Source organism: Danio aesculapii, chromosome 4 (assembly GCF_903798145.1).
Source record: "Danio aesculapii chromosome 4, fDanAes4.1, whole genome shotgun sequence".
In the NCBI taxonomy this organism is placed as follows: Eukaryota; Metazoa; Chordata; class Actinopteri; order Cypriniformes; family Danionidae; genus Danio; species Danio aesculapii.
The window spans coordinates 59,758,359-59,774,936 of record NC_079438.1 but is presented as its reverse complement, the minus strand read 5'-3'; the positions used below and the strand labels follow the sequence as shown (position 1 = coordinate 59,774,936).

Sequence of the window (16,578 nt, the reverse complement as noted above, 5' to 3'; positions counted from 1 at the left end):
CAGCAAATGAATTATCCTGAAAGTAGAGTAGACAACAAAACTGATCTGAGACCTGCCCAACTCTCTATATGTTCACTGAAAGAGCAGATAATCCTTAAAAAACAGCAGACAAAAAAACCTGACTGTAAAGCAGACGATAAAACTGATCTGAGACCTGCAGAAAACTCCACCAGTTCTCTAAAACAGCAGATAATCGTTAAAAAACAGACCAAAAATCCTGAATATAAAGCAGACAATAAAACTGATCTGAGGCCTGCAGAAAGCTTAACACGTTCTCTGAAAGAGCAGATAATCATCGCAGACAACAAAACTGATCTGAGACCTGCCCAACACTCTAAATGTTCACTAAAAGAGCAGATAACCATTAGAAAACAGATGAAAGATCCTGACTGTAGAGCAGACGGCTATGGTTCAATCCCATCAGCACTTGCAAACACTCAGCAGCACAAAGACCATCAGAAAACACAATCTAAAACCACAACAACTGCAAAAGCCGGTTCTAAAAGCAGCATGGAGTTCAGTGACAGCGACACCGAGAACCGACCCAAAACACACACACACAGAAACAAAGTCAAAACCACATCCAGACCTCCAAAACCACTCAAAACTGCCCTTACAGATACACTCAGGCCTCAGAAAGCAGAACTCAGAGCTGCTGAAACACCTGAGAAAAAGACGCTCATACAGGTGCATCATGGGAAGGTGGAGAGCGAAGACTCGGATGCGTCAGTGGACAGTCCCAGACCTCTGGCCGAGAGACTCAAAATGAGATTTGCAAAGTGAGTAATGCTGCAAAAATCTGATGTTTGCTTCTTTGTTTGTGAAAATAATGTTCAGAAATTGAAAATGTGCTAATAAATGTCATTTTATATTGATTTTATGTGTGAATATTCTCAAAACTTCATTTGTAATGGCAAAAAAATGGCTTTATTGCTTTTGAATAGAGAAAACACACTTAAATTCAAATATAAATCAGTATATTATCCTTTTACATCAGAATTATTTCCTCTTCCCCAGTTACAAGAGCAAGATAATAACAATAATGATCAAATAATCAATAAAAAGGGCTCAGTGGTTAGCACTGTGACCTCACAGCAAGAAGGTCACTGGTTCGAGTCCCGGCTGGCTCAGTGTTTCTGTGTGGAGTTTGCATGTTCTCCCGTGTTGGTGTGTCCAAACACATGCGCTATAGGGGAACTGATCAACTAAACTGGCTGTAGTGTATGAGTGTGTGTGTGTGTGGGTGTGAATGAGTGTGTATGGGTGTTTCCCAGTACTGGGTTGCAGCTGGAAGGGCATCTGCTGTGTAAAACATATGCTGGATAAGTTGGCGGTTCATTCCGCTGTGGCGACCCCTGATGAATAAGGAGACCAAGCTGAAGGAAAAAATGTATGTAATGATCTCAAATACTTTTTAATGGTCGTTTATAATCTTAATGTAATTTCTTGAATAAAATAATGTCTTTAAATACAAAAAATATTGCCATTTTTAATTTAGTTTTTTATTATTAAATGCAAACATGCAATAATAAAATCATGGCAGATCGTCCCAATTAAATTATTTGCAATATGCAGAGTGTTTTCAATAAAAATCTTACAATAAAAATGTAACTTTATTTTTGCATTTACACTTTTTTAATTTAAAATTTTGTAAAATCTCATTTTTTGCCCTTTTAAAATTTCTCATTTCTTTAAGATATTTCCATCACATAATTTTACTGATATATATACAAATATAATACAAATCGAGGTCTAATATTATTATTATTAGTCTATATAAAAGAGTTTTAAGCCTTTTAGTTTTGAGCATAAATGAGGAATAAATCCCAGTTTGAAGGATAGTGAGAATAAAGATTTGAGATCACAGTTAACATCAAATTTTTGACATTTAATAGTGGAGCAAACATACAATAATATAGTATTATAATCATGGCAGATTGTTCTAGTTAAAAATCTTTCAATTTTAGAATTAAAACGTAACTTGGTTACAATTTTGATTGTGCAATTTTGACAATATAATCATGGCAGAGGGTTCCAATTAAATAACTTGTGGTTTGGATAGTCGTATGAGTTTGCAGGGAAGGATTGGGCTGAAGGAAGTTGTCAGGAGGACAGAAGTCACAGTCTGCTCCTAATAAGAACATAAACGCCTCCACTTCCTCTCAGCCTTGATCATGAGTGACAGGTGTCACACCTTTCCAGACATCAGAGATCTGACAGCTGCAGCACATCAGCACACACACACACACATCAGCCAGACGGCGGTTATAGTTTAGTTTCAAGCTTAATTTAAACTTGCACATAACAATAATTATATTATTTATTATATATATATATATATATATATATATATATATATATATATATATATTTCAAATGTGTTTGAATAAAGTATAATTTTTTGTTTTCAATTGAATTGTAGGAAATTAAAATATTTATTATTATTTAATAATATTTAAATAGTTATTGACCAATTGCCATTTTCTTAAAGAAGGTTCTAATTAAAATACTTTTACTTGAAAGGAGATCTTCACTGAATAAACCAAATATTACAATTTTACTCAAACCCACACATAAACAGTAAATCAATGAAGACATTTTTATTGAAATATATTAAAATATCCATATAGTATAATATATTTATTATACATCTATATCTAAATACAATAATAAAGAAATAAAACAAAAGAGTTTTAAAAGCCTTTTAATTGTTAATGTAAATGATGGCTAAAACCTGGTTTGAATGATAGTCAGTATGAAGATTTCAGATGACTATTAATTATATAATTTAAATGATTATTTTATTCTATTTAATTAAGATTTGGGGTTGAAACTGATCCTTAAATAGTAATAATAGAGTTCACGATATTATTATTAAGCTTTGTAAGCCTTTTACATGTAGAGAAAGTCTTTTAAGCCTTGAGAGTTTTAAGCTTTTGAATTAATAGTAAAAGTGTTTCCTAATTAATTGTATTATTTTCCTCAAACCCACACATAATACACAATAAATGCAGAGGAAGATTAATTTAACTATTTTCATTTCATCATTTGAAAAAAATACAATAATGGAGGTCACAACATTATGATTAGGCTATACAGAAAGAGTTTTAAGCCTTTTATTTTTTAATATTTGTGTAAAAGTGTTTCCTAATTCATTATAGGCTACATAAGCTAATAAACCGTATATCCAGATAAATTATTTATAAATTAATCATATTCATTTCCACAGATATACAAAAGAGTTTTAAGCATTTTGTCTTTGAATATTCCTAAGTGTTTCCTGCGCTTTACTGGCCAATGTGAATTAGCCGCTCGGACACGCGCACGTGTGAAGCTCGTCTGATCGCATCAGTGCGCTAATTGTCGTCGAGTCCTCTTAAAGAGTCATTTCCCACAAAAGGGAATCTAATTATTTTCTTTTCTCCTTCACATTATCCGCCAACATCACCTTATTCGCGCACGGGTGTCAAGCGCGCGTCCGCCCTGCGCGCCTTTGAACTCCGCGCTCGTAAAGTTTTGCGGTATAAAAGCGCAGCCCCGCCGCACACCGGGACATTTTTCCAGACGACCGGACATGGCGCAGATCGACGTGGATGTGTTCACGGCCAAGGTTTATTCCCAGTGGGACTGGAGCTGCCAGGACAGGACATTTGGAGACAGCGCGTCCTCGCCGGAATCCGAGTCCTTCGATTCCGCGTGCTCGTCGCCGGACGCCCGCTCCAGCCCCACAGAGCGCGAGCACGCGGAGCAGCAGAAGCCGAAAGTGAAGATGAGTATGAGGAGGAGGATGAAGGCCAGCGAGCGGGAGAAGCTCCGCATGAGGAGTCTGGCGGAGGCGCTGCATCAGCTGCGGGATTACCTTCCTCCGGGATACAGCAGGAGAGGACAGCCGCTCACCAAGATCCAGACGCTCAAATACACCATCCAGTACATCAAAGAGCTGTCCGGCATCCTCGATCAGCAGTGATACCCGCGGGAAACCTTCTCACAACGCTTTCAGAACGTTCAGACAACGTTGCTTCACGAACTCATTTTGAATGTTCGCTTTTCAAGAAGCTTTTCTAAGTTATGAAGACGTAAAAAAACCATTCGAACGTGAACTTTCGACATTTTGACTATAAGAGATTGTTCCTCATTAAAACCTACAGACAACGTTATTTCAGGAATGTTATTTTTTAATGTTTACTTTTTAGAAATATGTTTTCCAAGTTGTGAAGATGCTCTGGAAAAAAAAAACATTCAAACATGGACATTCGACATTTCGACTTGAAAATCGACTTTCATATTCGACTATATTTCACGAATGTCATTTTCGAAGGTTCGCATTTTAAAAATATGTTTCAGGAAGTTTTGAAGTTGTGAAGATGCTCTGAAAAAAAAACATTCGAAATTTTGACTATAAGAAAGTGTTTCTCATAAAACGTACAGACAACGTTATTTTTCAGCGTTCGCTTTTTGTTTTAGTAAGTTTTTTAAGTTGTGAAGATGTTCTGCAAATATGGGAATGTTCTTTATCAAATGTTTTATGAACGCATCAAAAACGTTCAAACATGAACATTCGACACTTTGACTATAAGAAAATGTTCCTTGAAAAAAAACGTACAGACAATGTTATTCGACGAATGCTATTTCTGAATGTTCACTTTTAAAAAAATATGTTTCAGGAAGTTTTTCTCTGAAGATGCAAACGTCCTGGGAATGTTACTCTTCAAATGTTTTCTGAATGTTTAAAAAACATTCGAACATGAACATTCAACTAAAGGAAATGTTCCCCCAAAAACCCACAATGTTATTTATGAATAATCTCTTTAAAAATATGTTCTAGAAGGTTTATGTAAGTTGTGAAGATGTTCTGCAAACAACCTGGGAATGTTACTTTTTAAATGTTTTTCCAACGCTTAAAAAACATTGGAACATTCCACTAAACTGCTACTAAAAAAGTTTCATGAATAATTTGAGAACATTACATCTTTGAGCACACAATACTGGAAGAACATTAGCTCATCATGACTTTGTGAGAATGTTATGAGAGCATTTCATGATTTTTCGGCTGCTGTTGTACAGATTTATATGTTGTTTGTTTGTTTGTTTATCCACTCTGATGTGTTTATTTTGGATGTAAATATTTCTTGCTGATGCTCGAGTGGAGTGTCAGTGTCTAATATTGAGAGTGTTTTTTAAAGTTAAACTTAAATACTGGAAAAGTTGAATAAACATGTTGTTTGTGTTGATGTTAACTCATCTCTGGTCTATTTTATGAGCGATCTGTCATATGTTTATAGAGTTTTCTGACATATTATGTGTTTGTTTATTTAGCGTTTTGCTTTTCACTTTTTATAGGTATTTTTATAAGTTCAATATGCTCATCTGCTAGTGTATTTTATGACGTAAATAAGAAAACCAGTGATGAAATAGCTGATAAACTTCCTAATTCTACACTTTTAATATTATTTTACCTAAAAACGGAAGTTATACTCAAAGACAACTGAAAAAAAAATAAGTTTAATAAATGAAGTGTTAAATGTTTCTAATTTAAAGAAGTGTGCAAGAAAAATTATCAAATTACAAAAAGTAACACCTAAAATCTGCAATAAACAATTAAAGAGTAACAGAACTAATGAATAATCAATAAACAAGTGTCCTATTTGTGTTTATGTGTGTATTGTAGTTATTAAAATATCAAAAACAAACATGCTTTGAAGGATTTGGGACAAAGTTTAAAGATTTCAAATGACAATTGATTATTTATTAATTATAATTCTAATTAAATAATACAATTAAGCTAACACAAACAGGAACACGTTAAAATATGTATGACGTACTTTGCAATAAAACCGGTTTATAGTAGCCACCGTGACGTATTTCTCGCGACAGGAGCATCGACCAATCACAGCTTCTCGTGTTCATTTTGGGTGGGGCCTCGGCGTACAATGACGCTCTGACAAAGGAAGCCGCGCTCGGTGTGACGGTGAGGCGCGGGCCGCCATTTCAAAGCCGAAGAAACGCGCGAGCTTTCACGGTTTGATACAAGGATTCTTATTTTATAGATTATAGCGCATAAGACTTATATTTTTAAGCCTCGTCGTTTAGAGGAGTTCACAATCTCATAAGGTAAGCGACTATACTTACGCTGAGAGCTCGAAATAGATTCGGTTGTGTTGAATGAGGGTGAGCCGTTAAATCCCACACTCGCCTTCTTCAATTCTATTGATTAATTTGAGCGCGCGTTTACGTTAAACATTAATAATCAATCAATATGCGTTTGTTTGATGTTACACGATTAATTTCGGTTCAATTATACCAATTCGTGATTAATTTGTGTGTGTTATTTCGTTTAGCTCTGAGTATAGCGACAGAATGGGGTTTAAGCCTCAAGTAATCTCCCAATCTGTGAATATAATCAATAAAGAGTTCGTGGATTATTAAACTAACCAAACAAATGTGATTTATGATCGACTGAGCCCATTTTCATTTCCAAAATCATCGAGCAGATACATTTAGCAGATCACCAATCTATCAAGAAATAAATCCCTAACAATACATAGAAATATATTGTATATTTGTATTATAATATAATTACTCTGATAATATTATGTATTTTTTAAGTAAAAAAGACTGGGGGTGTTGATGATATCATCATGCACTCAGGGGTGTATGCACTTTTTTTTGTATCCAATCAAATAATCTGTGATATAAAAGCCCCTCCCTCTTTTGTGTAACAAACCACATTGGTTGTTTATAGATGCATTGAAATAAGCTACAACTTCCTGATTTGAAGCAAAATCTAATGAGGCCTACAATAAACTGTGAACTGGTCACATGACCAGCTCTTTCTCAGTAATCTCACGTTTTGAAGTGTTTTCTCGCATGCATCGATCTTCCAAATTTCAGATACCTCTTCAGTTTCATAGAGATGCACGTGTGTGTTTATCACTTGGCTGTGTATGCGTTCACACTATTAATACACGGCTTGTCTGCGTGCTCCAAAATCCTCATGGCCCAGATCAGCTGCTTATATCCCAGCAGGCCTTTTGATGATGGAGGTGGTGTTGGTGGCATGTTAAGCTTTAGCCGCTTCTTTCAGCAGGAGGCCAAAGGAAAATCGTCAGACATTTGACACTCGAAAGTTTCCAGTGTAGATTTTAGGTTAAAGGTGAAGGTTTGAGGAGGTCAGGGGTGTTTATATTACTGATAATTCCAATGTTTTACAGATGGATGCTGGAATGGAGCAGGTGAAGGAGACGTCCGCGGTGACTGAAACCACAGAAAAACCCTCACAGGTGGAAGGATCTGAAAACAAGTTCAGGTGGGTCACATGATTAAAACTACCACTGTGGTTGTGCAGGTGTTCCCATCAACTTCTGTAGAGCTCTTATTACTAAGTTTAAATTTTCATTAGTATTTTATTGAGCCGGATCAACACTGAGCTAAATAAATGATGACACTACTAATCAGGGATGCACCGAAATAAATTCATTTATTTGGGTCAAATAAGCCTATTAAAGACAGAGATTCATTAAAAATCATTCTCCATTTTTTACATATTTTGTCTACATATGCAAAGAAATTAAATTAATTAAAATAAACATCACAGGCCGTCCCTCAAAAGGCTACAGAGACCGGTTTAAACCGATGAAAAAAAGTATTAAAACATTACATAGACATGATGCATTAGTCAATAGGGGTTTGGTCAAGTTAACTGGTAAAAGGGATGCCAGATTTTGTCAAATTAACCAATTTTCTTTTCAAACAAACCTAATTTGCTCAAGAGACTATGGTTGCATGGTTTACCGGTACTTTGGTAGCGCCACGATACTATGGCTAGGGCCAGCCGAAATCTGCAGACGTTTTTTGCTATTTCTGCTGAGAATTTTGGTAAAAATCTGCTGAATTATTTTGGGAGGATCATAACTAAAACCTTAATATGTGAAATAAATATAATCTCTTAACTTTTATTTAATGTTTAAAATGAAATTATATTCAGTATATTTGGTAAACAAAGCAAGTCTCTCATAAAATATCTCTACTAAAAGACAGAAAGTATTACTGTACACACTGTATTGTACATAAATCCAAGAAACATTTTCATATTAGTCAATAATATTACTGTAATTAATAAAAAACTGAATAAATATAAATTTAGCCCATCATTAATTCTGTTTATTTACTTGAGTAAATGTGTGTGCCATATACTCAAATAAACAGAATTAATGATGGGCTAAAAATCTGTGGAAAATGCGCGCGCAGATTCCATGTGGGCCTAACTATGGCTCAAATACTGGTGGTGCCACTGTAGTTTGTAAACCGTAGTATCGTCATTAACGGTTCTACAATATGTTGCATGTGGAAAACTCACTACCATGCTCATATATGTGCCAGCAAATAATCAATAGACCACTTTATTTTATGACTGTCTGCATACGGGTCATAGTTTGCTGCAGTCATGACAGATAATATGGTGTGATTTATTATTATTATTATTATTATTATTATTATTATTATTATTATTAGTGCAATGACAACAAAAGAGTCACAGTATATACTAAAACACCAAAGTCTGTACAAATAGTATGTCTTCAATAATAAGGGAATTGAATTGAAGTATTATGACGAAATATAGTATTTCTGACAATGTGCTTTTTGTTTCATAGATTTGAGTTATGAACTAATATAATATTGCAATACTATTTGGTATCGTGATGCTTCAGCTGGTATAGTATCATGGCCAGAATTGATGGTATTGTGACAACCCTACAAGAGATTCCTTTTTCTACTTTTTACATTTGGAGGCATATATATATATATATATATATATATATATATATATATATTATATATATATATTTATGCAATTAAATACATTTTCCACAGGGTTGCAAAAGGCAATACATACACAATGAGCAACAGTTTTCAATTTGAAGCCTTAATTCAGGAAAGTTTGAACTGATATCTGAATTTTATTAATTGTTTTATTGCAGAATTTATATATTTTTTTGTTTGGGATTTTCCATTCACGTTTGTCTTTACATTTGGAAATAATACATTAAAACACTCTATCAAAGAGCTTCTGTTTCTTCCCGTCTTGCAGAAAGACTATTATTGATCATTTAAGTTCACTTTAAACACCTGTAATGAAACCATGCGCTACCATTTATAAATGATTGGTGCAATATTCCAAATATTGTTTTATTATTGTTTGTGTTTTACCTTCAGTCATTCAGCAGATGCTTTTATCCAAAGCAGCTTGCAGTGGTGTTCATGTGTATAACGGTGCAGCTTCAATGAGATGTGTGTTGTGTGTTTTCAGGGGTCGTGGGATGAAGATGCGTGCCCGAGGAGGTCGTATGGTTCGCGGGATGCGAGGAGGACGAGGGATGATGATGATGATGAAGGGCTTCAGACCGCCAGGCCCCATGAGAGGCAGAGGAAGAGCCGGGTTTACTAACGGATTTGGGCCAATGAGGTCTCGTTGAGTGTTTTTAAATGGGGCTGGGCAATATGACTATCTCATATCCTGATAACCATAGCCAGAGCTCAGGATATACAGCTTCACCCCTCACAGATCTCTTTTTAATGAGTTTTTTTTTCTGCAGGATGTTTTTACAATATATCTGTGCAATGTATATAATTAAGTCTTAAAATATGTTAAAAGTATCTTAAGAAATATTGAGTTTAACGCTGATTCCTGTATATACCCTGAATGTGACATGAGAGACTTTTTTATTTTGTCCATCTGACATGTATCGTCATATTGCACAGCCCTATTTCTAATCCAGCAGTCGTCCATATCACAAATAATTCAATGACTTGTTAGTAAATAGGTGATTTCTGTGTTTGTCTTGAGCAGGACGTGGCCGTACCCAGACATGCGCGGCCGGCGGGCTCGAGGTGGGCCGATGGGGATGAGTTTGAGACCTCCACCGCCGCCGCCTCCTCCTCCACCCATGCACATGAGAGGACCTCCACCACCACACATGCACAGGTATGCAAGGGAGGGTGTATTTGTATAGCACATTTGTAGTGCGAGTGTGAAGCACACCTGAGCGTGAATCTGAAGACACAACGTCACTTTTAAGGGACTGTTTGATATGGATTTATTAAGCATTCTTCATAGTCATAATTTATCAAACATGTATACAACTCTCTGCACTTTAGCAAACCACCTAATATATGCACCACGATGACATTTATGACAATCTATGAGTGTCAAAAGCAATGGATCTGTTCTGCAAAACATTTGACTTTCCCTGCATCCCAAACAATTCAAAACAATATAAGTGAAGCAATCTCCACTGTGCTGAGCAAGAGCGCTACTCTCCTGTTAAACTGAACACTGTCACATCATCGATGACGGCCCTGGAAGCTAAAAATGCAGTGTGAGTGCGTGTTGTAGTAATAATAATATCATTAGAGGTGTGAACCTACACTAGTCTCACAGTTCGGGTATGATTATCATGCCATCAATTCGGTTTAAGTCGATATGTCTGTGCATCACAGTGCATTGACGATGCTTTCCATACACTATTTTACTTCACAGCACAGCAGTTCTTGTATTAAAATGTATTTACATTTATATATTATTTGTAATTTTGTCCTTCAATACAAGCAGTCAGATATATGAATTGTACCTTTTAAAAACTCAACAACATGAGCATTTATAGCAAATAAACACATGTAAATATCCCGCTCTCTTTATGAGCCCTGTCGAGTGAGTTCTTACACTACTATGATTGGTCACGTGCTCAACAAAAGGGCCGCGATTGGCTCTAATGCGCTGGCGCTGTTCACCGATGAGTGACGCTGATAAACGGCAGTGGAGATCACAGCTGATCCATGATGGACGCGGTGGAGAAAACTCTCTCTGCAGACATGCGCTTGTGTCTGGATCCACAAGTATCGCCATAACAGCCGAGAGAGAGGAAACGTCACACCAGCAGGTCGAAGGGCCACAGTGAGAGAGAGAGAAATGGAGTTTACTTTCGTTTTCTCAATCGCAGTGTTAGGGGCTTCTGCTGTAACTTCAGCGTCAGTGAAAGACTGTCCAGCAAACACTCACAGTGAATTGTGCAGATTTTCTGTGTTTAAGTAGTTGCAGTGTTTTAATTACCCTCGGTTGCCTCCCTCGCCATGGTATGCTACCGCCACACAGCGGCTATTACTAAACCGATATCGAATTGTCCGCGTCTGCATCACGGTGCACCGAAGAAACAGTTAATTTTGACACCCCTAAATATCGTAATAAATAATAATAGAAACGCATTTACATATGTAAATAAACCCTACCTCTTGAAGCTAAGAATTGGAACACCCGGGCCCTTTGCATGAACGTGCAAAACCAGAAGTAGGGGTATGGGGAACGGGGAGTAGGGGTATGGGGAACGGGGAGTATGGGGAGCCCATGTCTAATCTATTGATTTGTAAATTGTGTTTATTATTTCAGGCATGGTCCGCCTCCGCCGCCGCCTCCTCCAGGACACCCGGCGTTCAGAGGGCGGCCTCCACACCCCAGGGGACGGGGCATGATGCCGCCCGGACCGCCACGCTTTTTCCACCCCCGAGGGTAAGATCACACACACACACACACACACTGAGTCTCTCCGGTATGACGGCGCAGCCCACGGCTAATACACACCCACATAAACACGATAATGAGTTAAAGGGGCAGTTCACCTAACAATGAAATTCTCATTATGTACTCATCCTTCAGTTGTTTCAATCCTGTCTGTCTTAGTTTCTTCTGTTGAGCACAAAGGTATTCAGGAAAAAGCAGCCATTAGCTTCTGTAGTTTTATTTTTATATTCCTGCTATTGACTTTATTCAATGCGGAAGTGCACTCGTCTTTGCGATTGTTTTAAAACGTCCGATTCAGTTGCCTATGGGAGAAATCACTAGTAATAATAAACGTCAGAAAGCGGTCAAACTACTCGCTCTACAAATAAGTGATTGCATGACTAGACCGACAAAGTAGAATAAGAAAAGAAGAAAATATCAGTTTGCAACATCAAGCAGCTAAACGAGCTGTATTTAATATATAAAAATGAATGGAAGTGAATGAGACCGAAAGTCTCCAGCCAAATAGATTCAAATGGCTGCGCCCACTCGTTCACGGAGGATAAGGTGAATATAGGCAGGACAAATTTGTAGAACTTTTATTATATATTAATAATAAAAAATCTTATTTAATTTCTGTATTTCACTTTTAATTGTATATTTATTAATGAAATGTTTATGCCATGGAAATAGCCTTGTTGTTGCTGACGTGGTGTTAAATTCATCATCATCATCCTGCCTTATATGGCTGGGTGATATGAAGTTTAATTATTGTTAGCAAGGAATAAGCTGTCAATTGTAATAGGTTTTTTATTATGTGAATATATGAGCAATCTGAATATTTCTATTCTTGCATTTATTGACTGACTTATTTTAAGTCTGATAATTTATTGTGAAGAGCTAACACTTATTGGGAATGAAAAATCTCAAACCTGACGCTGTAAATTAACAGAAGGTATCAGCTCAGCCAAAACAACTTTGAAATAAATGTAATAAATAGTAAATAAATAGTGCCAAAAAAATCAGTATTGTGCAGCAAACAGGTACTTGTAAAACTCAATTTTAGGCCTTAAATTCACTGATATATTGTGTTATAAATCAGTTTATACAGGTCTTCACATTCCTTTGTCCATGTAAAGCTACATCATTACAGTCACCATCACTCCATCTCAATAAAAGATTTATTAAACGCTTTATTAACTCTATTAGCTAATATGTTTCAATACTCTTCCTTAAAGCAACATTTGTCTGTCTTGTTATCTAAGACACTGACCTGGACAGACTGCTGTGCATACATTTAGTTTATTAAAGTTTTTAGAATTTGTTAAAAAGGAAAGTTTTGTGTAAATGAAAAGTGTTTGTGTACAACTAAAGTTTCCTTGCTTTTATCATGTTGCTAAGAAATGACTCTTTGGCTTTTTCTTAGATGGGCGAGTGCGAATCTTTTCCAAACTGAGCGTTTAGCCTTGCATAAGTCTGAATTTTCATTCATAATGGTCTAACCCTGTGTAAAGTAATACATCTAACATGAACAAACAATGAACAATTTAGTTATTACAGTATTTATTCATGTTAGCTAATGCAAATACCATTGTTCATGTGCAAAAACTAATGTTAACAAGCATGCATTTAGATGTTAATAATGCATTAGTAAATGTTTACCTATGATTAATAAATGCTGCACAAGTATTGCTCATATTTAGTTCATGTTAGTAAATAGATTAACCTTAATGAAACCTTATTGTGAAGCATGACCAGCTTATTATAACTCTTTTTGTTGATTTTTCTGGAAAACCTACCTATTGAAATAACTATGGTATATTACACAATGCATAAAGTAGAATTTTGGATGATATTAATACATTTGTATAAAGCACATTTAAAACAGATGCTTTGTAATACATTTGTTTACGTATTAATTTAATAAATAATGATAAATGAATAAATAGAAATGGAGTTCCAGCTCTGCTCTCTCTGGAGATTGAGATCATGCAACTTCACCAGGTGCTGTTAAATCAGGAAAATACATTTAGAAGTCCTTTGGATGTGTGTAATGTACATTATAAAGAATTTTTAATAATTTCTTCCATGCAGAATTTTTATTTCTAGATGCACAATTAATATTTGACGTGGTCTACAAAAATAAGGCATTTTTACATGCATATTTCTCATTGTTTACATGCATATTTTAATTAAAAAATAATATTTGTACATGCACTATATATATTTTCTAAATGCAAAACTGTATTCTGACTTGATCTTTAGAAGTAATTCTGAGAATTTCAGCAGATGCATCAAATTTTGATATGCATAATTTACTTTTACATGCACACATTTAGCAAATGATAATTTTGAGACCAGGCGTGATCAGACGGTCTATACCAGATGTCGAATTGGACATTCTAGGTTGACACATTTATATTTATTAAATAATGAAGAATCACCTAAATGTAATTACTGCCAGACTGCTCTTACCATCAAACATATTTTGTTGGGATGTAGAAGTTTAAATTCCTTTAGGCAAAATTTTTATAAGGAGAGCACTTTGATGGACATTTGTAATAGGGTACCACCAGGAAGAGCTTTAAATTATTTATCAAAAATTGAACTGATAAATCATATTTAACTTTGAATAAATCTTTATGTAAATTTGATCTATTTATATTTTATGTATTTGTCTAAGTAACTTTTTTTTACTGTAATACGTATTTGTTTAATCATGTAATATATTTTTTATATGTATATATATTTTTTTGTTACAACCTCCTGGCTCAAGAAAGTAGCAACAAAACCAAATATACATCCAAACCAGAAAATCAAATCAACTTAAATATATTGAATCAAAAATTAAGTGAAATGATATATGAATCTAAAGAAAAGAAAACAAAAAAACTCCAAGGCTGAAGAGGGAAGGATGAACACCCGAAGGTCTGTTCTCTTGGTCTTTATCCAAACACACATCAGAGGTAACACTCCGCACCTGGTCCAAACGTAATCACGGCAAAACACCGCACCTGTTCAACACTCCAGAAGAATACCAGATCATGGAACACCTCCATCTAGTGGACACTGGTACGACCATCACTATATATATATATATATATATATATATATATATATATATATATATATATCCATTTTGCCACGAAATAACCATAAGTTGCTGATGTGGCAATAAATAAGTAAATAAACTTTTACGTGCACAGTTGTGTAGTTTTACATGGGTATTTTAATTTCAAAGCTTGTATTTGATGTTTATATTTTAACATGCAGTAGTTAGTGTAGTTTAAATTAAAACATTGAAAATGTGTATTTTTACATAGGCATGTTTTGTGTGCACAATATTACACATCTGCAATTTCTGTAGCACCTTTAAAACCGATGTCATGGCTGCTTTTTAAAGAATATCTAATCAGATTTTGTGTTCAACAGAAGAAAAACTCTTTAAACTATATAATCATGTATTTCTGAGTAAATAGTGTGTAAATGTTCCTTTTAGTATGAACTGTGCATTGAAGCTCTAGTGCATGACAGCTTGTTGTTCTTCAATTGTGACTCTTTGAATAAGGCTTTTGCACACTGACGACACACTTTCGGGCCCTCTTGAGCACAACAGGCCAATCCAAATGTGTGATTTTATCCTTTCATGCAGCTACCACAACGGATCGGCCCCTCCTCTGCCCCACCCGCCTCCAGGCCGGGGCCAGCGCTGGCCGGGGCCCCCTGGTGGCCGGAGGTTTTAACACGCCTAGTACCAATCCGTAGGGTTAATATCCAGCGCTCAGATCCATTTCTGTCCGAACAGACTCGCAGGTCCTTTTACTGTAACCAAACACGCTAGCTTTCTTCTTATACTTCATTTGAGGAAAGAAAAAGCCCCGAAAAACATTTAAAAGCACTCTCTCCCGCTGAAGACGAGGAGACGTGTTCTTACGCTGATTTAATCAAGTGTGTTTTTACTCCTCTAAGTGTTGTGTAGTCTGCGTGGTGCTACTCCTGTGAGCCTTACACACTCTTGTTCCATTATTGGAGAGATTTTTAGACGACTGGCTTCTTTTACCAAGCAGATCTCCCACCACCCTCTCTTCATATGATGTTCATGTATAGTAATAACTCATCCATTATTAATCAGTTAATATCATAAATGTGCAGCTACTTTAAGTCCAGTGGGGATTTTGCTGTTGAAATGTTTTATTTTATTCTATTTGTTTGAGTTGGATGTTAAACTCATAATTACATGGATTCATTTAACAGTAGAGTAGCTCTATTTCTTCTTCAGATAAACCTTTCCTTGCTTTTTCTATATTTTAAAGCCAGTATTTGATTCAAAATAGTTAAAAAGGAAAAAAAATCCCTATCCTCTGTGTTGAGTTTGAGTGTTATGGCACATTCACGTATTGTAACTGATAAAGTCATGTGAGTTTGTGAATGTAAATTGAACCGATAACAGCTTTTGACTTAGTTTTGACCAACAAGACAATAAAGTTAAGATAAAACGACCTCTCTTTGTTTATTTAAACTAAACTCTCTCCATGTCCATTTATGTAATGTTTTTTAGAAAGAATTGCTCAGTTCTGAAGTCAAATGGACAGCAATGTAAAGCATTTTATACACAGTAAAATGATTTGTGTGACTATAATTGCATAATAAAGTGTTTAAACACACTGAGTAAATGAATTCCAGTGGAGTGAGGCTTTTAAAGTTGCATAGAGGGCTGAAATAAATGTGCATGCAATAAAATGACTTTTATTATGAAATATAAGCCACGTTCAGACCTGCAAGTCTCAGAACAGCAGTTCAGCTGATTCCAGTCAATTAAATTGAATTAAAAGCAGAACATGCTGTAATGTTGTTTTTTTTTGCACAGCTCTGGAAGATAAAGCTAAAGAGGAGTCAAAAGTTTGGAGACGCTCATGTCTTTATTGCCATTTTTGACATTAAGAGAATGATTTAAAAATAAATGTAAATGATGAAAATGATTGAGTTCCAGCTCTGCTCACTCTGGAGATTCATCATGCAACTTCACC

At 35.6% G+C, this 16,578-nt stretch overlaps 3 protein-coding genes across 3 annotated transcripts in view; all 3 read left to right on the top strand.

Moving 5' to 3' along the window:
• LOC130222623 (flap endonuclease GEN homolog 1) overlaps positions 1 to 909 on the top strand; it is a 14,881-nt gene extending 13,972 nt beyond the window's left edge. Inside the window, exon 14 of the mRNA XM_056455160.1 lies at positions 1 to 909. This exon is cut by the window's left edge and continues 443 nt beyond it. Within this exon, the coding sequence (XP_056311135.1) occupies positions 1 to 783 (783 nt within the window). The 3' untranslated portion in view covers positions 784 to 909.
• Positions 910 to 3,574: 2,665 nt separating this feature from the next.
• Positions 3,575 to 3,979, top strand: msgn1 (mesogenin 1). The gene has a single exon (XM_056455159.1). The coding sequence runs from the start codon at positions 3,575 to 3,577 to the stop codon at positions 3,965 to 3,967; it is 393 nt and encodes a 130-aa protein (XP_056311134.1). The 3' UTR covers positions 3,968 to 3,979.
• Positions 3,980 to 5,941: 1,962 nt separating this feature from the next.
• si:ch211-51e12.7 (uncharacterized protein LOC336335 homolog) lies at positions 5,942 to 16,050 on the top strand. The gene is made up of 6 exons (XM_056456295.1): positions 5,942 to 6,111; positions 7,212 to 7,306; positions 9,308 to 9,463; positions 9,848 to 9,982; positions 11,441 to 11,560; positions 15,204 to 16,050. Exons 2-6 carry the CDS (start codon positions 7,212 to 7,214, stop codon positions 15,292 to 15,294), a joined length of 597 nt encoding a protein of 198 aa, XP_056312270.1. The 5' UTR covers positions 5,942 to 6,111; the 3' UTR covers positions 15,295 to 16,050.
• Positions 16,051 to 16,578: the final 528 nt, after the last annotated feature.